Source organism: Saccostrea echinata, unplaced genomic scaffold (assembly GCF_033153115.1).
Source record: "Saccostrea echinata isolate AGI-Se365-2 ecotype Australia unplaced genomic scaffold, CSIRO_AGI_Sech_v1 ptg000030l, whole genome shotgun sequence".
Taxonomy (NCBI): Eukaryota; Metazoa; Mollusca; class Bivalvia; order Ostreida; family Ostreidae; genus Saccostrea; species Saccostrea echinata.
The window spans coordinates 414,938-440,000 of record NW_026889779.1 but is presented as its reverse complement, the minus strand read 5'-3'; the positions used below and the strand labels follow the sequence as shown (position 1 = coordinate 440,000).

The 25,063-nt window shown below is 35.0% G+C and overlaps 1 protein-coding gene across 1 annotated transcript in view; it reads left to right on the top strand.

Annotated features, from left to right (window-relative positions):
• LOC133196087 (uncharacterized) overlaps positions 1-25,063 on the top strand; it is a 214,282-nt gene that overhangs the window by 156,864 nt on the left and 32,355 nt on the right. Inside the window, exons 2-3 of the mRNA XM_061332029.1 lie at positions 1,575-1,892; positions 24,834-24,940. Coding sequence (XP_061188013.1) covers positions 1,575-1,892; positions 24,834-24,940 — 425 coding nt within the window. The remainder of the gene's footprint in view (positions 1-1,574; positions 1,893-24,833; positions 24,941-25,063) is intronic.

The window sequence follows — 25,063 nt, the reverse complement described above, 5'->3', positions numbered from 1 at the left end:
GCCAGAATGGGCGATCAAAGTTTTGCATATAATACATAGGAAAAATTTGTAAAAATCTTCTTGAGAACAGCAAAGCCATGATTGGTCATTTTTATACGGGTGCATTCTCAGGTTGTGAAGATTCAAGTTTGTTCCAGTCATAACCCCCCCCCTTTCCCCAGGGGTAGGTTGGGGCCACGATGGGCAATCAGAGTCTTACATAGGAATACATAGGAAAAAGCCTTTTCAAATCTTCTTCTCAAGAACAGCAAAGCCATAATTTGTCATATTTAAATGGAAGCTTCCTCGGGTAATGTAGAATCAAATTTTGTTCAAAACATGACCCCCCCCCTGGAGAATAGGGGGGCCATAACAGGGGATCATAGTTATACAAAGGAATACAAATGATATATCAATAAAAATTGTCTTTTTAAGAACAGCATAACCATTATTTGTCATATTAATTCAAAAGCATCCCTTTGAAGTATAGATTCAAGTTCAAATGACCCCCCCCCCCCCCCACCCCCCCACCCCCACCCCCCATTGAACCACTTTTATATCAAAACTTTTCAAGACTGAACTGATTTCTGCTTTTTCCTAGCCAGAGTGCTCAGATGAGCGATGTGGCCCCTGGGCCTCTTGTTCTGTTTCAATTACTCTGTCTGTGCTTTACAATTTGATAAAGATCCACAATTTATGTATTTTGCTGTGAAAAATTAGACATCATAGGTGGCGCTTCGAGTAAAGTATAGAATTTGTGATAATTTTTTTTATTGTTTTAAATTTTAAAACAGATGTTACATGTTTAATAAAAATAAATATTTTAAAAATATTTTTTAATAATAAATAATAATTATTATATTATATTAATATTATAATAAATATTTTAAAATTTTATGTCATCTTTGACTTATTTATTTAAATTGATACACATACTATTTTAATATTTTTAAGGAAAAAATTACAGAGTTTCCTCATTTAGTTTGACAGCCACTAGATGGCAAACGACTGCATTCTTTTTACTTATTTTATAATCAAGCATTGTTTATACATATATGTATCCATTGATACAAATTAAAAATCATTTGTTTTCCATTACTTTGATCTCACACTCATACTACCTTAAGGTACTAATTACTTAGAATCATCAAAGAATCATCAAACTTTGTCAGGTTTTGAATTATATGATGATATTTTTTTTTTAAATTTCAGATGCTGATTGTCTTAGAATCATCAATTTTTGTCAGTTGATTCATCATTAGTTCTTGGAGTGTTTTAACCAAAATGTAGGTCATAATGACCTACTTTTGGAATTTCAAGGCTTGATTTAAATATACAGGATACCTAGAGGCTTCAAATAGAAATGATAGGTTGTACAATTTATCTGAAGAGCGATTCAAGACCCTTGGGCCTCTTGTTTATATTTTACAATTTAACTTAATGTGCATCTCCTAGGACATTATGCCATAATAGAGTTGCATGCACTTGTGAAAATTTTTACCCCTAATTTGAAGTACCATTTGGGGAAAAAAGCCCAAAATAGGTCATTAAAAAAATACTGTATTTTTAACTGTCTTCAATTTCATGAATTGTAGATGCTGCCTTTACTTACACTCCATTGGAGACTGGATTCTGTGAGAGTACAAATGCCAATTTGACATGGGTTTTTGATAATGCAGGAGCACAATCAGCTGTTGAATGGACAGTCAATGACACAATATCAATTGCCAGACTCTTTGGTGGGTCAACATTCGTAGAGGGAACAGGATATAGTGGAAAACTTCAGAATGATGGAAATGGAGGACTTATTATAAAAGGAGTAACACCGGCAGACAGTGGAAAGTATAAATGTGCAGTTAGCTACAATGATGGGACACCTCAAGCTACCAATGAACAAACAGTAACAATATATAGTAGGTATAGCTTTAAGGATGACATAAACTTAGATGAAAAATAATTCCACTGACGAGAATGAAAAAAAACAACCTGTTGTACATTGTAGACCTATGATTGTGGTTTCATTTTCAAATAAGTAGGTCAATGACCTACGTTGCACACTAGTGCTCTCTGAGATTTTCTCGCAATATCCCCATTGATATACTTAAACATTTTCTAACATAACCAACATTTTCTTTCTTAGCAAAATATATCAAGTAAATAAATAAAACACTTTGGGTCATGAGATATACAAAGAAAATAAGAATGGCATTGCTAAGGCCTATTACAGGAAAAAATGTATGGGAGGGTTGGACGGCACTTCATTTTTTGTATGGCTAGTGGGGACTGGAGCAATTAAATTTGTATGGGAGGTTGTCCTCACTCGATATATTTTTAGATGGGTTGTTGTGTCATACATGTGATATGTACCGGTTGTACACAAAATGTAAGTATAGCTTTTCAAGAAGCTTGCCTGACTAAAGCAATAAATATTTATAGTAAGTATTATGTGGTAAATATTTCTTTTGCATGCTGGGCTCGATCGTCTTCTATTAAAAGAATAGAAATCCAGAAAAACAAGAAAAAAAACCTTTTTTTTCAAAGACTGTTTAATAAACATAAATGACATCAGATTCCTTGACCGTTGTAGAGTGAGACATGTTTTGCTCCAAAACTTTCCAGTCTTTTCATGAATGTTTAACTTATTTGAATAGTCCACTTTTGGGGTTAAGAGGAAAATAAAATATGAAGAAAAACTTTAGCCAATTCACTGCTTCAGTGTTACTTAAACATATACATTATGTGATATATACACATTCTAAAGGTAAAAAATCAGGCTATAAGAAGATACTTTAAAAAATTTCATTGAAGCTTTCACACCCATTCAATAGAACACACATTCCAAAGAAAAGTTGCGAAGATTTACTCATGATGTTTGGCGCTAAATAATGTAAATTCTAATGTGAATCTGCCCTGTAGTTTTTGCCCTGTCTGTCTGTTTGTCTGCAAAAACTTTATCATTGACCATAACTTTTGATTGTTTGAAACTATGAATGTTTATTCCTAGTGACAAGACCTTTCTTAGGGTACCATCATATTTGACTTGGCCTTGGAGTGTGACCTACTTTTGCAAAATTTTACCGAACTTTAACTTTGGCCATAACTTTTGAACGGCTGGTGATAGGGCTTTCATGCTTCACATATGTAATCCTTGTGACAAGACCTTCCTTTGGATACCAACAACTTTGATCCTTGACCTTGGAGTTTGACCTCTTTTTCTAAAACTTTAACCTTTGCCATAACTTTTGAACAGTTAGTGCTAGGGCTTTTATACTTCACATATGTAATCCTTGTGACAAGACCTTCTTTTGGATACTGACAACTTTGATCCTTTGACCTTGACCTTGGAGTTTGACCTAATTTAGAAAACTCTAACCTTGGCTATAACTTTTGAAAGGTGGGTGCTAGGGCTTTCATATTTCACATATGTAATCATTGTGACAAAACCTTCCTTTGGATACCAACAATTGTAATCCGTTGACCTTGACTTTGGAGTTTGACCTACTCTTGAAAATCTTTAACCTTGGCCATAACTTTTGAACGATTTGTGTTTCCGCTTTCATACTACACATGTGTATTTCTTGTGAGAAGGCCTTTCCTTGGGCACCATTAATTTTGACCATTTGACCTTGAATGTTTGACTTGCTTTTGAAAAACTTTAACCTTTTCTATATCTTTTCAATGGTTGCTGCTAGGGCATTCATATTTCTCAAGACAATACCTTACTTTGGGAAGCAACATATTTTTTAGGTCACCTGACTCACTCAGGTGATCTATTGCTATCCATTTTTGTCCGTCGGCGTGCGTCGTGCGATGTGCGTAAACATTTGAACATTTTTAGCTTCTTCTCTGAAACCGCTCAACCAATTTCAACTAAATTTGGCATATAGCATCTATGGGTGAAGGGGAACAAAAATTGTGAATTTCATGGTCCCTGCCCCCCTGGGGCCTGAGGGGTGGGGCTAAAACCACCAAAATGAATGCAATCTTTAAAAATCTTCTTCTTTACTCCTGGACATCAAGCAGTCAAACTGTTGGCATCATTGTAATAAGCATTGAGTCCTCTACCAAAATTGTGAAATTCATGGCCCCAGGGTCAGGGGTTCTGGTGCTAGGGCGGGGCTATATAGATCATATAGTGAAAGTGCATTATTTCTTTGAAAATCTTCTTCTTTGCTCCTGGGTATTAAATAAACTAACTTAGTATATAGTTATGATGAGTAAGAGTGACTCTTCGAAAATTGTAAAATTCATGGCCCCAGGGGCAGGGGTTCTGGTGCTAGGGCGGGGCTCTATTGATTATATAGTGAAAATGCATAAATTCTTTGGAAATCTTCTTCTCTGCTCTTGGGTATCAAATAAACTAAGTATATAGTTATGATGAGTAAGAGTGCCTCTTCCAAAATTGTGAAATTCATAGCCCCAGGGGCAGGGGTTCTGGTGTTAGGGTGGGGCTCTATTGATTATATAGTGAAAAATGCATTAATTCATTGAAAATCTTGTTCTCTGCTCCTGGGTATTAAATAAACTAAGTAAGTACATAGTTATGATGAGTAAGAGTGCCTCTTCCAAAATTGTGAATTTCATGGCCCCTGGGTCAGGGGTTCTCGTGTTAGGGCGGGACTCTATTGATTATATAGTGAAAATGCATTAATTCTTTGAAAATCTTCTTCTCTGCTCCTGGGTATTAAATTCAGTAACTAAGTACATAGTTATGATGAGCAAGAGTGCCTCTTCCAAAATTGTGAATTTCATGGCTCCTGGGTCAGGGGTTCTGGTGTTAGGGTGGGTGATGATATTGACGATATAGTGAAAAATCATTAATTCTTTGAAAATCTTCTTCTCTACTCCGGGGTATTATTGAAACGCATTAAATACATAGTTATGATAATCAAGGATGCCTCTTTCAAAATTTTGAAATTTGTGGCTCCTGGATCAGGGGTTCTGGTGTAAGGGGGGGGGGGGGGGGGGGCTCTATTGATTATAAAGTGAAAATGTATTAATTCTTTAAAAATCTTTTTCTCTGCACCTGGGTATTATTTAAACAAACTAAGCACATTGTTATGATAAGCAAGGATGCCTCTTCCAAAATTTTGAAATTCATGGCCCCGGGGACAGGAGTTCTGGTGCTAGAGCGGGGCTATATAGATCCTATAGTGGGCTTTTATTGATTATAAAGTGAAAAAGCAAAATTTCTTTGAAAATATTCTTTTCTTCTTCTGGTTAAAAAAGCAAAGAAGCTAAGTGTATAGTTATGATGAGCAAGTGTGCTTCTTCCAGAGTAGTGAATTTCATGACCCCTGGGTCAGATGTGCTGGTGTGAGGGTGGGGCTCTTGATAATTTAGTGAAAATGCATTAATTCTATTAAATAATCCTGTTTGCTCCTTAGTGTTAAACAGATAAACAAAGTGATTAGTTATGATGAGCAAACATATGTCCCAGGGTCAGAAGCTCTGGTGTTTCGGGGGTGGGGGTTGGGGTTGGGGGCTCTATTGAAAATATAGTGAATCTGTAGTAAAAATGCATTATTTCTTTAAAAATCTTCTCCGCACCTAGGCATATCTGAGGCAAACAGAGTAAAAGTTTTTATAAGGAAGGGAATTTTTACCAGATTTTTAGCTCACCTGAGCCGAAGGCTCAAGTGAGCTTTTCTGATCACATTTTGTCTGTAGTCCGTCTGTCTGTCTGTCTGTCTGTCCGTCCGTCCGTCTGTAAACTTTTCACATTTTCGACTTCTTCTCAAGAACCACTGGGCCAATTTCAACCAAACTTGCCACAAAGTATCCTTGGGTGAAGGGGATTCAAGTTTGTTCAAATGAAGGGCCACACCCTCTTTCAAAGGGAGATAATAAAGAATTAGTGAAAAATTAATAGCATCTTTTCAAAATCTTCTTCTCAAGAACCACAAAGCTAGGGAAGATGAAACTCATGTGGAAGCATCCTCAGGTAGTGTAGATTCAAATTTGATCAAACCATGGCCCCCGGGAGTAGGGCGGGGCCGCAATGGAGGATCAAAGTTTTACATAGAAATATATAGGAAAAATCTTTAAAAATCTTCTTCTCAAGAACAGCAAAGTCATGATGAGTCATATTTATATGGAAGCATCCTCAGGTAGTGTAGATTCAAGTTTGTTCAAACCATGACCCCCCGGGGTATAGGGCGGGGCCACAATGGAGGATCAAAGTTTTGCATAGAAATATAAAGGAAAATATCTTCTTCTGAAGAACTGCAAACCATGATTAGTCATTTTGATATGGAAGCATCCTCAGGTAGTGTAGATTCAATTTTGTTCAAATGATGACCCCCAAGGGTAGGGTGGGGCCCAATGGGGGAAGGAAAGTTTTACATAAGAACATATAGAAAAAATATTTCTTCTCAAGAACAGAAAAGCTATGTTTAGTCATATTGATATGGAAGCATCCTCGGGTAGTGTAGATTCAAGTTTGTTCAAACCATGACCCCCGGGGGTAGGGCGGAGCCACAATGGAGGATCAAAGTTTTACATAGAAATATAAAGGAAAATATCTTCTTCTGAAGAACAGAAAAGCTATGTTTAGTCATATTGATATGGAAGCATCCTCAGGTAGTGTAGATTCAAGTTTGTTCAAATGATGACCCCTGGGATAGGGAGGAGCCACAATGAGGGATCAAATTTTTACAAAGGAATATATGGGAATTTTTTTTAAAAAATCTTCTCAAGTACAACAAAGCCATTTGTTATATTGACATGGAAGCATCATCAGGTAGTTTAAAATTCAAGCCCCCCCCCCCTACAAGGGGGGGGGGGGGGCTTGAATTTTAAACTACCATGTATGACTACGTAATGTTATATTGTTAGGTGTCTGTACCACGAGAACATATAAATTTTAATTTTACGTGCAAAGAATATTACATATTATAAGGATGGTTATTCAGACAGAAGACCTCATGTTGCTTGCAATGAGTTTCTAGTTTTATTATTCTTTTTTTTTTTTTATTTTAAGACAAAATTTTGTGCATGCAATTTCTCAAAAACTATTCTTTGATATTTTCAGGGATAAAAGGTCTTTATATGAATTTTATATAAATTTCTGTATTTTGGTAAATTCAGTTCCAGTGTCAAGTTATGGAAATTTCCTGATTTTAAAATGAAATATTGTCCTCGAAGGATCTAAGAAACGGCTAAAGATATGAACTGGAGACTTGTTAGAGATGATAGACCATGATTTCTAGATGTTCGAATTTACCTTCTTTTTGTCATCAGTACTTCCGGTTACTATTGGAAGGGAATTAAAAGTGTCGAATTTTTCAACTTTTTTTGTTTTTCAATATTTTTAGGTCACCTGGGTCACTCAGGTGACCTATTGCTATCTGTTTTCGTCCGTCGTTATGCAGGTGTGCATCGTGCGGGTGTGCATCATGTATAAACTTTTCACATTTTCGACTTCTTCTCAAGAACCACTGGGCCAATTTCAACCAAACTTGCCACAAAGTATCCTTGGGTAACGGTGATTCAAATTTGTTCAAATGAAGGGCCAAGCCTTTTTCCAAGGGGAGATATTTAAGAATTAGTGAAAAATTAATGGCATCTTTTAAATATCTTCTTGGCAAGAACCACTAAGCCAAGAAAGATGAAACTTATATGGGAAAATTCTCCGATAGTGTAGATTCAAGTTTTTACAGATCATGGCCCGGGGGGGGGGGGGGGGGGGGGGGGGGGGAGGTAGCATGGGGTCACAATGGACGATCTAAGTTTTACCTAGGAATACATAGGAAAAATCTTTAAAAATCTTCTTCTCCAGAACCACTGGGCCAAGAAAGATGAAACTTATGTGCAAACATCTTCAGGTCATGTAGATTCAATTTTGTTCAAATCATGACCCCTGGGGGTAGGGTGGGGCCACAATGGATGATCAAAGTTTTACATAGGAATACATAGGAAAAATCCTTAAAAATCTTCTTCTCCAGAATCACTGGGCCAAGAAAGATGAAACTTTTGTGCAAACATCCTCAGGTAGTGTAGATTCAAGATTCAATGACCCCCTGGGGTAGGGTGAGGCCACAATGATTGATCAAAATTTTACATGGAAATACATTGAAAAAATCTTCTTATCCAGAACTACTTGGCCAAGAAAGATGTAACTTATGTGGAAACATCTTCAGGTAGTGTAAATTCAAGTTAATTTTTTTTAAATCATGCTCCCCGGGGGTAGGGTAGGGTCACAATGGACAATGAAAGTTTTACATTGGAATATGTAGGATTAAAATCTTGAAAAAATTCTTTTCTCAAAAACAGCAAAACCATGGTTGGTTATATTCATATGGAAGCATCCTCAGATTGTATAGATTCAAGTTTGTTCAAATCATGACTCCTGGGATAGAGTGGGGCCACAATGGATGATGAAAGATTTACACATGAATACATATGAAAATTCTTTAACAATCTTCTTCTCAAGAAGAGCAAAGCCATGATTTGTCTTATTTATATGCAAGCATCTTTGGGTAATGTTAATTCAAATTTGTTCATATCTTGACCCCCTGGGGTAGGGAGGGGGCACAACAGATGATCAAAGTTTTTTAGTTAGGAATTTATAGGAAAGATCATTTAAAAATCTTCTCAAAAACAACAAAACCATGATAAGTCATATTAATATAATATATTTTTGGTTGCAACACATCATTTGATTGGATGAAAAATTAATTTATTAAGGTCTTCCGTTTCCAACGTCACATGACATATTGACATATTTTCCTTTATATCTTGAAAACTAGAAATATTTTGTTAAGACATGTAGAACAAAAGTTGTGCATAATTGCAAGGGCTTTCATATTATACTATTTAAAAGGGGCTGGCCCCTATGATTAGGGATCTTGGACCCTTAAAAGTTTTTGCTTTATAACTCAAAAATGGTAAATATTTCGATCTGGATCTTGGGAACAAAATTGTTCTTTTACACCTTTTTGATCTAATGAAAATATTGTTTTGTTTGAGTATACCATGGGTATTGCGTAATACGTATTAGAAAGCAGGCCAGGTAAACAGGTAACGTTTTTCATTCAGCAAGGAAATCAGACCTCTTCATGTGTATAACTTAAACAGACTTGCTATCAATAATATACCCTGCGATATTTAATGTTAATTTTCTTTTTAATAAGGTTTAAAACGTGGTTTATGGTTCACTATTAAATTATTTATTACAACTAGTCTTTCTTTTCTTCTTTTTTAAATTAGACTAATAGTGTTCAAAAGCGGAGAATATTAAATCTATCTTTCTACGTTTATTATTACAACAAACTTTGTAAGTGATTTCAAACTGTATGCATTGAATAATTCATGATCATTAGCTGTATGCATATTACGGTCTCCATGTTCAGCTTGATGTTTAGTTATGTAACCCAACGCGCGAATCCCACGCCTTTGATCGAGGTCACCAGTGTACTAGCCACCTGTGGCCATAAACAAAGCTAGTATTTGTGATCGCGTATAATGTCAATTTTGTACAAAGAGCTATTAATTAATGGAAAGTTATGTTTTTAATTATATCGAATCAGTAAGATTACTTTACCGATCTTTTATAATCTTAATTCCAAACACTGGTGCATATAAATCATTTTGAATTTTAATCGCTGTTTTTGTCTGTTCACGCAACAATACATTTAAAAAAAGTATTGCTCTATCCCGTGTTGTTGTATTTTAATTCATCTGCAATTGTAATTGAATGGGGGCTTCGGTAAATAATTATCCCCTCGCGCAACTAGTTGCAGAGGGGATATAGCATCGCTACTGTGCGTATGTGTGTGTGTTAGTGTGTTAGTGTGTCCGTTACAGCTTGTGGGCAAGATTTAAAGAGAACCTTTAGACTATCAATTCTCAGCTTCCACATACTTATGTAGCATCGTAAGAGGACGAACCCTATTCATTTTCAAATTAATCGGTGAAATATTTCTCAAAATATTGCGTTTTTACTACCTTCAAACCCTGAAATTTTATGTACGACTTGACAATACTTGCTTCCGCTTAATCAACCTTGGAAAATTCGGGTCGCTTCGATAGACTCCCTTCAGCAGTTCAGTAAGTTCACCCAACTGTATTAAATTTTTGCGTATTGTCATATTATTGTGCGTATCTTGAGACAGTCTGTATGAATTAAGTTTCATCTCAGATGTGGACTGAGTAATTGAAATAATTTGATGAACGTCGCGGTTTCATTACCAAATTTCCACAGGTGTCTGTTTACAACATGGAATTTATTCGTGAGGCACACGTAATTCCTGAAAGCTATAAAGACATTTTGCAAGTTTAGGTCTATGGTTTCAGTGACCTCTCAACACCGGTATATTGTCATTTTTATTACGAAAAAAATATTGTCTCCGTGGGTATTCTCAGATTTTATGCATATAGCATGCAACTTTGAGATATATCTAGGAAGGTAAATTACTGAAACTTAGAGCATACGAGATATGTTTCTGCTAGGAATAAGGGAAACTGCCCAGTTACGTATGCATGTTATGCCCCCCCCCCCCCCCCCCCCCCGCGATGCTATGTACTTTGGTTTAAAAATGACACCCCCTCCCCCCCACACCCCCGATGATTTTGTTAAAAAAAAAACAATTAGTGCTGCAACATATTTTATTTTCTTTACCTTATTTTAAACCTAACTAGATGATTGTATCTACATTAACGTCCCTCTTGAGAATTTTTCTCTCGTATGGAGGTATTGCCATTACCGGTGAAGTTCCTGCCGCGAGGGGATGCTCCACTTAGCGGTGCTCTTGTTGTAATTACTACGCATGCTACGCACATATTATTTTTACCATCACTCTTGTGAATGTCCATTTATTATTTATAGAATTAAATAAACATTAACATAAATAAAAATTCCTTCAATTATACATGTAGTATAATTCAAGTCTTTGTAATATAGCAAACAGTTTCATCCATCTCTGCCGCTTTGTGTCTTAAGTGTTGTAGTCCAGTCCTCATTTACATACACGTGGCCACAGACAGCCGCGGGCACCTCGATGTTGAACAAATTATTTTTTCTACTTAACTTGTTACTGTATGCGAACAAAATGATAAACGTGTAATTATTTATAGGTTCCCATTATTTTTTCTGAAAATCAGAACACATTTATCAGCTCTCTTAAGGTTTTACGGACACATACAATGTACACGCATGCAAGTACAGGACATGCACGTTTTATAAGTGCATATGCAAGAGCGCCCCAAATATATGCATATCGAGAGTTTGAAATACAGAAAAATTCTAAATCCCGTATTTTTTTTTCATTATTTTTGCAATAAAATATCGACTACACTGAAATGATTTTATTGATTTACAGCATATATTAAAGTGAATTATAGGTCCGCTGAGTTGATCATGAGTTGTTTTTATAACGGGTAGTCCTCCTGGCCAGTCATCGTCACGGTTTGTAACATCGTAATTACACAGGTAAATGCTAAGATGTCAATCCATATATTTTCCATAAGAAATGAATTACCGGGAGATGTCTCGTTTTCTCTGATCATATATTAATTGACAGCGTTTATGAACAGCTGTTAAAACACAGGCCTTTGTAAACCAGTAAATCACAAAAAAGAAAAATCCGAGACATAAAAAACAGAAAATATAAATGTCTCTGGAAATAACATTGCCTTTAGATAACTAAAATAAATTAATGTCCGCCGATTTTTGAATTAATCCGAACATTCATTGATGTGTACCGGTATAGTGTACCTGTACAGGCAGTGTGTATATTTTTATGAAGCCTCCGTCCAAACGCCCATGGGCCACATCGCTCACCTGAGTAACTTTGGCCCTGCTGTTCTTCACCTAATTTCCTACCTTGTAATACCTATTGTGGCCCCGCCCTACCCCCGGGGTCATGATATGAACAATTTAGAATCTACACTACCCCAGGATGCTTCTACATATGTTTCAGATATTCTGGCCCAGTGATTCTTGAGAAGAAGATTTTTCCTAGGCCCAGTGGTTCTTGAAAAGAAGATTTTGCCTTCATATTTCAATGTAAAGCTTGGATTCCCTATTGTGGCCCCGCCCTACCCCCAGGGGGTCACGATTTGATCAATTTAGAATCTACACTACCCCAGGATGCTTCTACATATGTTTCAGATATTCTGGCCCAGTGATTCTTAAGAAGAAGATTTTTCCTATATATATCAATGTAAAGCTTGGATTCCCTATTGTGGCCCCGCCCTACCCCCGGGGTCACATTTTGATCACTATAGAATCTACACTACCCCAGGATGCTTCCACATAAGTTTCAGATATTCTGACCCAGTGGTTCTTGAGAAGAAGATTTTTCCTATATATATTAATGTAAAACTTGGATTCTCTATTGTGGCCCCACCCTACCCCTGGGGGGTCATGATTTGATCAATTTAGAATCTACACTTCCCAAGGATGCTTCCACATAAATTTCAGCTTTTCTGGCCCAGTGGTTCTTGAGGAGAAGATTTTTTAAGTCTTTTACTACATATTTCAAAGTAAAACTTGGATTCCCTATTGTGGTCCCACCCTACCCCCGGGGGTCATGATTTGAACAATTTAGAATCTACACTATCCCAGGATGCTTCCACATAAGTTTCAGATATTCTGGCCCAGTGGTTCTTGGGAAGAAGGTTTTAAAAAATATTTTCTACATATTTCAATGTAAAACTTGGATTCTCTATTGTGGCCCAGCCCTACCCCCGGGGATCATGATTTGAACAATTTAGAATCTACACTATCCCAGGATGCTTCCACATAAGTTTCAGCTTTTCTGGCCCAGTGGTTCTTGACAAGAAGATTTTTAAAGATATTTTCTGCATATTTCAATGTAAAACTTTGATTCCCTATTGTGGCCCGCCCTACCCCCGGGGGTCATGATTTGAACAATTTAGAATCTACACTACCCCAGGATGCTTCCATATAAGTTTCAGCTTTTCTGGCCCAGTGGTTCTTGAGAAGAAGATTTTTAAAGATTTTTACTACATATTTCAATGTAAAATTTGGATTCCCTATTGTGGCCCCGCCCTACCCCCGGGGGTCATGATTTGAACAATTTAGAATCTACACTACCCCAGGATGTTTCCATATAAGTTTCAGCTTCTGGCCCAGTGGTTCTTGAGAAGAAGATTTTTTAAAGACCCACCCAATTTTTGTCTTTTCTTGATTATCTCCCCTTTGAAGGGGGCTTGGCCCTTCATTTTAACAATTTAAACTCCCCTTCACCCAAGGATGATTTGTTTGGTTAAAATTGGCCCAGTGGTTCTTGAGAAGAAGTTGAAAATGTGAAAAGTTTACAGATTGACGGACGGACAGACAGACGGACGGACGGACGACGGACAACGGGTGATCAGAAAAGCTCACTTGAGCTTTCAGCTCAGGTGAGCTAATAATAAATAATTAATAAAACTTTTATTAACTAATATCTTCATTTTTTTTAAAATAAATTTTTAACTTAATTATAAGAAATCAATGCAGGTGCTCCACGCGTCAATTATTGTGATAGAGGTACTTACCACGTGACCTGATCATAATGCATTCATATTGGTCAACTCTGTGATGCATGTGTGTATTTATCAAACCTTTCAAACTCTTTCCTCTTGACACCATCTTTAAGTGTATTAAAAAGTCAAGCGACTTCCTGTCAATTTTGAATATCGCCACCGCACGTGTATTTTGAACTTTGATTACCAATTTCATTATTTTCATCAATAATACATATCCTTTTAGCCTGTCATTTTCGGAATTTTAAAAACTAAACTTCACAAAAAAAATCACGGACTTCTTGTTAAGTTATAATGCAAAGAAACGACTGAAACATCTTGAACACAAGAAGGGTTGGTGAGGTGCATAACTACATGTAAAAAATAAAAAAAAAAAAAAGCAAAGGTGGATCCAGGGCCGTCGGCGCACCCCCCCCCCCCCTTCCGTTTGAATTTTTTGTATGTAGAACTTATATGTCCATTATCCTTAAATCAAGGAAAAAACATCTCTTATTTGTAAGAATTTGTCAACTTCTGGGGGCTTCGCCCCTGGATCCCCACCAGGGCTTTGTTATAGACCCTCTGGGGGCTTCATTGCATGCAGCCCCCCCCCCGACCCCTCCCCTGCCTTCTACTTTGCCCCCCCCCCCCCCCCCCCCCCGTTATGAAATTCCTGGATCTGCCACTGCAAGGGGTGTAATAAACAAGAATAAGGGATGTGATCATCGGTATTGGTACTTTTACCTATGATATATACACAAAGACCTCTAGATCTACACAACAGAAATAAAGCTTGAGCGGCAGCTCTGCTTTAAAACATGTATCTACTTTTCGGTACAATCATAGAAAATTATAAGTATTTAGCAAATTCTTGCTACAAAGCACAAACACCATAATATTAAACTTGACATGTAACTAAAATTATTCCATCAATAATCCACGAACATACATTGAAAGGATTATAAATATCTGTAGAAATTAAAAAGCAATTTGGAATTTTAAAAAAAAACTGTTGGTGAGTTTCTTATTGCTGCTCTTGCGTTGAACATGCCATTTGATTGACAATCTCTCTATATATGTAATATAAAATTTTTTGTATTATTTTCATTTTTCATCTTAATAATTAATTAATATTACTGATTATTTCTATTTTTATCATTATTTTGTACTACACGTATGTGTTTGTGGTTTAAGTGCAAAGTTAGGCTGTAGATTATAAAACTATAACATATGCCAGGACAGACATTTCTACATGTTACTTTTCAAGGACATAGCATCTTTTTTGAAAAGGGGGGGGGGGGGGGCAGCCAGAGAAAAAAATTAACTTACCTGAAAAGACTTCACAAGCAAAACCAAAATAGGAAAATAGCCCAGAATCCTATTTCCTGGGGGAAAGGGGTGGGGACAACGAGACTATACTGCAACAAAAAGTGGGGGCCAACGGGACTTTCAATGAACATTACTAAAGTAAAAAATTAGGTCTGAAAAAAGGGGGAGGCTGATGCTACGTGCCTGCTCTTATAGCTCATGCTTTATTTGATCTGCAATATCATAAGTTACTTGATTGAATATCTCGGAGTCTCTCTTATCCTTTCTACAGCCTTTTAGTTTGACCAACTATGCAAAATTTAGCCTTTTGAACAGTTGGCGTTAGGGCTTTCATACTTCACATCCGAAATTCTTTGTGACAAGACCTTTTCTTTGGAATAAATATTTTTGACCTTGTGACGTTCACCTTGGAGTTTGACCCACTTTTTAAAAAATCTAACCTTGGCAATACCTTTTGAACGGTTGGGACTAGTGTTTTCACATTCACAGGTGTATTCCTTGTGAAAACGCTGTTCATTGGATATCAACAATTCTTACTATTTGACCTTGACCTTGGAGTTTGACGTACTTTAAAAAAAATTAAAAGTTTTGACTTTTTACCTTTGACCTTAGAGTTTGACCTACCTTTGAAACATTTTAATCTCATTCATAACTTTTCAACAGTTGATGTTAGGGTTTTCGTATTTTTACATGTGTGTTTCTTGTGACAAGACCCTCCCTTGAGTACCGACAGTTTTGACTTTTGTCCTTGATCTTGGGGTTTGACCTACTTTTGGAAAAAAAAACGTTGACCTTTGTCATAACTTTTGAATAATTAATGCTAGGGCTTTCATATTTCAATGTCTATTTCTTATGACAAGGCATTCCTTTGGACACCGTTAATCTATCCTTGACCTTAACATTTGACTTGAGTATAAAAAAAAATTAACCTTTGCCATGCTTTTCAATAGTTAGTCTTATAGCGGTTTCATATTTCACAGTTATATTCACTGAGACGAGATCTTTCTTTGGGTAACATAATTTCTTATCTCTTGACTTTGACCTTGGAGTTGGATACGGATTTGAGAAACTTAAACCTTTGCCATAAGCTGCAATACCGGGGCATCAGTGTTTCACAAACACGTCTTGTTCAATATCCAAACTGGACAAAAACATTCACAATGAATCCTTAAATCATTGTGTGGAACCTGATAAATTATTTGACTCGATCTATGGTCTGAAAGAACATGGCTAACCTTATCCAGTCAATAAATCACAGATTGGGATTTTTCTTAACCAGTGTGTGTTATGGTCTTGATGAAAGGTCATTTGGATGAGTTTGGATGAGAAGCTTTAAATTCGTTACAGTCTTTTTCTAGTGAAACATTGTTGGTATCATGCAGAGTGTGACATGGCCTAAACTCAAGTTCAAGGTCACTAAGGATAAGATATTTTGACTGGATGTATGGACTGTATGAACATGAGTGAATTTGAGAAGTTAGTAATACACAGATGGGGTTTGCTCATAACCAGAGTGTGTCATGGCTTTCGCAAGGTCATTTGGACAAGTTCAAGGTCACATACATTCCTTTATCGTCTTTTGAATTTCTTTATAATTTATGTTTAATAAATGTTGTTCAATCCGGATCTTGTCTATTCTGTAAACCGGCTGCTTTTTAAAGAACTAACTGCTAGGAAACTCGCAAAAGAACGAGTGATAGTGATGGTTACGTGTAGTATATCTCAAATGTCTGTACACAAACTTGGAGACTTATTCATGACTTCCTTTCTGCTTTCATTTTAGCATGTTATCGCTACTCCTTCGAAACCGTAAACTGTAGAGATACAGAAGTTTCACCAATTTCTTCGACTCATTGAGGGGACTCTTCAATCTTTTCATTGCGAAAGTATTTGTTGACCCCTTTTATGAGTTAATGCCCCTGAAACTTTTTGATGTTTACGAATAATTAAAAATTTTCAAAACGATAAGTCGTAGAGACATGGGACCAACTGCATAAGATTCATTGACCTTTGACCCTAAAATATATGCAAAGGTCAAAGGTCAAGGTCATTCTAAAAATGAGAAATTAATATTTTTTTACAGCTGTTTTGTCTTTCAACATATACTATCTGTCTTTGCATCATTAATATGTACTCTTAAATCTATTTCAAAGATTTCATTCTTGTCCCCTAAGCTTAACCCCTTTGAAAGTTATTGCCCCTTTTCAATCTCTCAAGCCATTTCTGGTTTATTTTGTATAAAAATAAACAGTAGAGAGTTAAATATGAAGAATATATAAAATTTTAATGAAGGTGGAAAGATCTTTAATTGTTCGCACACAGTTACCATAGAAACAAAACAGAAAAGAAGAATAATGCTCACATATGTTCTCAGAGGTGGCTTGGACAATCTTGTCGAAACTTTACAGAAATTATAATTAGAAACTCTAGGTGTGCAGTCAACATTCAAATTTTTCTAAATTCCAACCGTTGCCATGGAAACGGATGAAAAGTGAAAATTCTTTAATTTCTATTTTTCTCGGTAAATACGCAAGCGATCTTTTGGAAACTTTAAAGGTTTATTCCTTCTACTAGATCAAATTGTTTTCTGCACAAAAAATGGAGCAGGCCCATCGCCTCAGCCACCAGAACGAAGTCGTATTTTGGTTCACCTTAGTTTTGCACTCGAGCGTTCTCATAGATGGCTTTCAAAATCTTCATGAAACTTTACAGAAATAAAAATCACTAACCCTAGTTGTGCATGGGATATTTTATTTTTTCACAATTTGTCGCTGACGCCAGGTAAGGAACAAATGATTTAAGAAAAGTCGCGGTCACGTGACCATTGTATGCTATCAGAAGTTTCTTTTAATCAAAGTACTGAAAGGATGTATACGAGTTGATGGTTGTCCAAACTTAGCTAATGGGTATTGCTTTAGTGATGAAAAAATGAAGTGTCTATTTAGAAACAGAAATTTAAATTTCCATTTGATTTCTGATGTCAATTTCATGACATGATGCAATGCATTTTAAAATCCAATTAACAGATAATACTTTATGAAATTATAAGAAAATGATATATCTTTCTTTTTACAGTATAATTATACAAGTTATACATTTATTGAGCATTGCTACCTTATTTCAGGAAATGAAATGAACTAGCACAACTATCATAAAATATATTAAAACCACAATTTTTGACATTCCTTATAGTGTATGCAGCAAGTATGTTTTTGATAAGTGTCGTTTTTCTCTGATAATTTTTTTTTCTTGAGTAATGCTTTATTTTCATGTGCAGTTTTCAAATAAACTCCTGTTAACTAATAAATGTAAAGTCAAAAAGTTATTGTATATTTTTACTACCCTCCCCCTTACATACACGCACGCGCCTCACCCAGAATAACAACAATATATTTCTCTTAACCCGAAATCAACCTCTGATCGACTCTAAATCCACTAAAGACCCAAAATAAATTTTCATGAAAATGCGCTTGCCTTTGACTCAATAAGCTAATCGCTGAATTTCTGTACTGATGAACAGAGATGTAAAATTTACTTTCTGTAAATCAAGTTTCCCTAATATATGAGTGTATATTCCGCTGCCGTGATGTTTTTTCTGTTGCGTGTGTGTAAATCATCTTATTTACGATAACTTCATCTAAAGGACAGATGATACGTTCCTCAATAATATATAATTTTTTTCAAGATTTTGTCATTGAAGTATTGCTACCTTAACATGTTTATTCACAAAAAATTGAGGTACCTTACCAGGCATTTGTGCAAGATACCAGAGGGTAGTTTTTCTTCATAATCCATTTGGAAAAAAATTAATTTGAAATATCAAATTTTTTAGTGTTTGGATTATTTAAGGATAATTAGAAACTGGTTTAGAAAACAGAATGTAATTAAAATTTTTAATATTTTTCATACATTACGAAGATATACATAACAGATATTTGAGGAATGTATCGTCCAACCTTAATATAAACCACTTGTTTTAGTTAAATTATTTCCAGTATCAGTAGTGACTAAAAACTAGCAATATTATTCCTTCAATACAATTTAATTCTCCGGATATGTTAGTGTTAGTTACATGTATAAACATCTGTGTTCTAATGGATTTCATGTTCATCAATCAGAAATACAGAAGTTTTTGAGGAAATCAAAATTATTATTAATAGAACAGAGTAATGCACTCTTAGACAATTTCTAATAAAGCCAGTTCGGGGCGACATACGCTATTGCTTGCAATAGCAGACTTTCTAGTTATTTTTTCTTACCGACTTTGTGCACGGGAGTTCTCGGAAACGGCTTGCTCGATTTTCATGAAAGTTTCAGGTCTGATGAAACATAAATAAATCTAGATATATGTTGGTTTTTTTTTATTATATCACTTCCAGTTGGGAGATTTCCACAATTTTGTGATTTTAAGAGGGTCACTTTGTCTGACAGTGTTCGCAAAAACCACTGAACATAGAAGTATGAAATTTTCAGTGATGATAGAGCAACATATGGAAAAGTGAATTTTGTAGATCATTAACCCCAGAAGTACGAAGCACCAACGCTCGCTGTGGCCCAAAAATAGTCATATTGAGAATTTCCAAATTTCTAACACTTTTTCTACAATAATTTAATTTTGTTTGTACTCTAGCCTCTGATTGGTTAATATCCAAAAAGGAACACAAATTATTTCTGTATAACCTGGTTTGGTATGGGGACACACCCCCCTGACAACCAGCTGAATCGTCTGTATCCACGCAATCCTCTCATTTCCAGTCCTCGGGATTCATGGAAAATTCCAGATTTAATAAATGTACCTTTAACTTCAAACAGTAACTCGGATCTTACCACATGTAAACAAAAAACATGGCTGCTAGGACTATGTATCAGTTTTTACCTCCCCTCGCTTCCCATCACTTCCGTTACTAGGGTTGTATTATTGAGCGGCAAATTTGAACTAATAAAAAGCAACGAAATTTTACACCCACAGTTGTTTAATGATTTTAGAATTAAATTATAAGGAATGACTCTAATTCTTGGCCAAATTATTCGAGGATAACCTGGTTTGGGTCAGTTTACGCTGTTTTATAATCCGCTTCACGGATTATAAAGCGTAAACTGACCCAAACCAGGTTATCCTCGAATAATTTGGCCAAGAATTAGAGTCATTCCTAAAATATCTCCTTACCTGTCAATATTTTGTTAAGACATACAGAAGAAAATTTGTGCAGAATATCACAATCTTTCAAAGAATATCAAGAAGAAGGGGCTGGCCCCTTCATTCAGGGAGCTAGAGGGGCCAAAAGTTTTTTCCCTATATCTCAAAAAGTATTGACAATTTGTAAAGCATCAAAGAAGGAAAGTTGTTCAGAATAACAGATAGCAGCTAAGGAGATCATAAAAAGTCATCAAAATGACGTCACTTCCGGACACACCAGAAGTAGTTGTAAATAGCTCAGTTTTGAACACATGACTGTAGATACCTCTCGATCTTGTTCTCATTTGCTTGAGAATTAGACTGAAGACTTATTTGTTGCTTTGCAATAAGCTCGTCTAGTCTTTTTTTCTTACCAATTTCGTGCATGCAAGTTCACAGAAAAAGCTTGATGGATTTTCATGAAACTCTCAGGTCTGATGGAATATCACAAATTCTAGTTATATATTTTTTGTTTTGTTAACGTCACTTCCGGTTCGGAGATTTCCGCAATTTTGTGATTTTAAGAGGGTCACTTTGTCCGGCAGTGTTTGCAAAAACCGCTGAATATTGAAGTTTGAAATTTTCAGTGATGATAGAGCAACCTATGGAAAAGTGAATTTTGTAGATCATTAACCCTGAAAGTATGAAGTGACGATGCTCGCTGTGGCCCAAATATAGTCAAATGGAGAATTTCCAAATTTCTAGCACTTTTTCTACAATATCTTCTTACCTGTCAATATTTTGTTAAGACATACAAAACAAAAGTTGTGCAGAATATCACAGTCTTTCAAAGAATATCAACAAAAAGGGGCTGGCCCCTTCAATTAAGGAGCTAGAGGGGCCAAAAGTTTTTTTCCCTATATCTCAAAAAGTATTGACAATTTGTAAAGCATCAAAGAAGGAAAGTTGTTCAGAATAACAGATAGCAGCTAAGGAAATCATAAAAAGTTGACAAAATTACGTCACTTCTTGTCATACCAGAAGTAGTCATCAATGGCTCATTTTTGCACACATGACCGTAGATGTCTCTCGATTTTGATCTGCTTGAGAATTAGATGGAAGACTTATTTGTTGCTTTACATCAAGCTCCTCTAGTTTTTATTCCTTTTTTTTCGGACAAAATTTTTTGCATGCGATTTCTCGAAAAACTATTTAATGAATTTCTTTGAAATTTTCAGGGATAAAAGGTTTTGATGTGAATTTTATATAAAATTCTGTATTTTGGTAAATTCGGTTTTATTGCCAAGTTATGGACAATTTTCATATTTTAAAATGAAATTTTGTCCGCAGATGTTCTAAAGAAAGGTTAAAGATATGAACTAGAGACTTGTTAGAGATGATAGAACAATGATTTCTAGATGGGCGAAGGGACTTTTTCATGCGTCGTCTTTACTTCTGGTCGCTACCAGAAACAAATTTTAAAAAATTGATTTTTAACTTCAATATTTTTCTGTAATATTTGTAAGGTTAAGAGAGCCTCTTTTCAAAATGCTAAATATTTAATTTGTTTTTGAATTGATAAATCCAAACTCTAGATATTCGTCATTTTTCACTTTGAAGCGGGAGTCCAAATGGCGTAATGGTTAGCACATTGGCGACCAGGGTTAAATCTCCAGAGTGTCTGAATTTTTTTATCGGTTTTTCAGCTTGAATTTATGTTTTTATTTTCAAAATCGGACAGAAGACATCTAACTGCTCACAATGAGTTTCTAGTAATATTTATATTCCTGATGTCAATTGAAAGTTTCGTTCCACTTTTGCCAAAACTTTTTTTTTTAAATTTTATCATCACTATAAGTCGATCCTTTCACTTTGGAGTTCTGAATGAAATGAAAGCTGAACAATTAGTGAACGCTGAATAAACAGTGAATGAACAGTGGGCGAGCGGTGAACAAAGCGAATGAGGAACGCAAGGTGAACAGTGAACGCGAGCAGTAGTTGAATGGTGAACGCAAAACTGTGAACAGTGAGCGCATGCTGAAGACACGCTGAACAAGAGGTGTAACAAACGGTGATCGAATGGTGAGCGAACAGAAAAATAGTAAAGTAGAACGTTTCAGCTGGACTGTACTGGGGATTTGGGGTGTAGATAGCACTAATTTTCTGGCAAATATACATTTGTTACAGCCTAGTCTTTAATTCATAATTTTTACATTGTAAAGATTTTTTTATTGTATATTTCTGTCAGTCATGTATAAAATTGGTTGCTTAAAGATTATAATTTACCAATTTGACCTCAAAATGGTGGCCAAGGGAAATAACTCGGAAGGAAAATACGTCATACGAAAACTATCTAGCCATTATGCACATTAAAAAATGTAGTTCTGGCTAATTTGTGAAAGTTTTATTGATGCAGATATCAAAGACATTTTTCAGCCAATCAGAAATGCCGATTTCTCATCAGTCTAATAAAGATATTAAATGATTTGAGGATAACTTAAAAAATTATATAATTATGTATCAAAGTATAAATTTCAAAACTTTTCATTTTTTGTTGTTTTAAAATTCTTATGAATTTTGTAAGCACAATCTACATAGAATCAATTTTATCTCACTAATCCATTAACTTCTTGATAACCCCTTTTGAGTATACTTCACTATATGAGGAAGACATCTATAGATTATGGGGTCTTATCACTTTGTCTGTCCTTCTGAACATATGTTTGAATGTATACCCATGAAACTTTTGTTTTCAAGTGATAACTCAAAAAGTTTTCAATATATATTTTTTTTTTCAAATTTTGTACATAAGAACTTTGCTTTTCAGAGCAAGACAACAATTAATAGATTTTTAGGTCAACTCAAAAAGTTTTCAATATATTTTTTTTTTTCGAATTTTGTACATAAGTACTTTGCTTTTCAGAGCAAGACAACAATTGATAGATTTTTAGGTCATATCACTTTGTCAGAATGTCTGTCTGTGTGTACGTATGTTTGAAAGTGTACTGACTATCATCAATTTCACAGAGAAGTTAACTCCCTTGTAAATGCACATCCTTTATTGTTTACTTCCAGTGACAGCGATATGATGTGATGTGATGTGATTTACTGTAAATACATAGAAAACAGATATATAAGTATTTGATATTACACATAAACCACACACTCTGCGACTGACAAATTAACATCAGTCTGATTATTAAACAAATACTCTATGTTCTTGTAAACAACATTTTTACAATAAATATTGCACATGTACCCTAGTAAATTAGCACATATGAAATTCATATTAGTATCAAATCACACAGTTTCAAATGAATTACCGTTACTAGAAAATGCTCAAACAAAATATATGATTATTGTAGAGTGCACATGCACCAAATAATTTCACGCAAAAATCACAGCAAATCTTTAACTTTCAATATCACATTATAAATATCAACCTATTATGACATAAATTTTCTACACATAGTCATCAAATCATAAATCTTTCATGCGAACTTTCTAACATGTCACTAAAAATTACACCATAACAGGTGAATATTGAACATTTTTGTAAACATATAATTGATAACAATTATGCATGTAAAAATTTCTTATGAAACGATATACAAATAGATTTTATGTTTAACTTACCAACTTAGGAGTTTTCTCTCATGGGAAAAGTGAAGACAAACATGATAATCAGCACAGTGACTAGTAAACACTAGTAAACAATTTCTAAAGTTGTAAAAAGCTCGTGCACCCGCGAAAATTGTAATATTGGAACCAAATCCGGAAAAATGTAACATTCAAGCTAAATCCGGAAAAAATGTTTTGTGTAATGTTAATTTGCTGTAACAGAAAGTATATCCTTGACACTTTTAGTGTAATTCAATAACTTAACAGTTTCCAACATAATGTTTTCAAATTTTGTGTAGGAGAACTGTAGTTTAAGAGAAAAGCTGTTGTAAATTTAAGGGTCATATCACTTTGTCTGTATGTCAGTGATTCATTTTGGTGTGCGTCCTGCATAAATTACGCCCAAATTTTTCCCAGGACGCATCATTTAAATAAACGTGCATCCCATTGGACGCAATGAATTTATAGAAAGACATTTATTATTTTAAATTGTTTCCATATAATCTGATTCAAAACTTGACTGATTGCATCATTTCCACACTAAGCGATATGCATTAGTGATTATAACAGGTATAAGTTTGCCAACAACAGGTCAGATTTCACAATTCACTGTTAAATTGTTTATAACAAGCAATTATCAGAAAATATTTAGAAGTAAGATAGCATTGTTTGATTATGTCTACTGTAGAACATTTCTGAAGCATTATGTGTACCAGGGACCTATATACTAACTATATAGGTCCCTGCGTGTACTAGGCTATACCTTTGTATTTAAGATGTAATTTAACCTATGTATTTTAACTTTTTCCTTAGAAGCCAAGATGTACATGTATAATATACGATCATTTTTCTTTCTGACTATTTTTCATTTTTTAAAAAACTTTCTTTACTTTATTTAATTCAATAACTGATCTGCTTCTGTGCTTTTTATGACAAAGATTGTAGTTATGATCTAAAAATAGAAACAAGGTGCACAGTTGACAACATATTATTTTTATGCCACAAAATCATGTATTCTTACTTTCAATTCAATAGTCAAAGTATAGACCATTCACAGCTACAATAAAAAATTTGCACTTTCATGCAATATCCATTTATATTTCACCAGAATTTCCTCTGTAGTATTTAATATGCGGTACCCTAAGGCCTTGGTTTTGGACACATTGATTTTGACATGGGTCTCATTATTTTCATTCAGAGGGGTCCTTTGGACCCATGATAACCATTTTCAAAATGAATCACTGTATGTATATCTGAATGTTTATTTTCGAAGTCCTTTAATAGCCCAGTCAGTTTTATAGTTTACTTTTTATTTTAGGGACTCTTAATACTAAGTTGGATATATTGGAGAAAAAAACAGATTCCAAGGAGGAGGCAGAGTTAACATCATCTTTAGTTGATTCATCTATCACATACACATGGAATGTAAGTTTCTTGATCTAAAATAGAATGACACTTTACTTATATACTGTCATATTTGAAATTTGTGCATTTGACATTCTTTTTTAGCTGAGCTGAGTCATTCAGGTGACCTTTTGTCCATTGTTG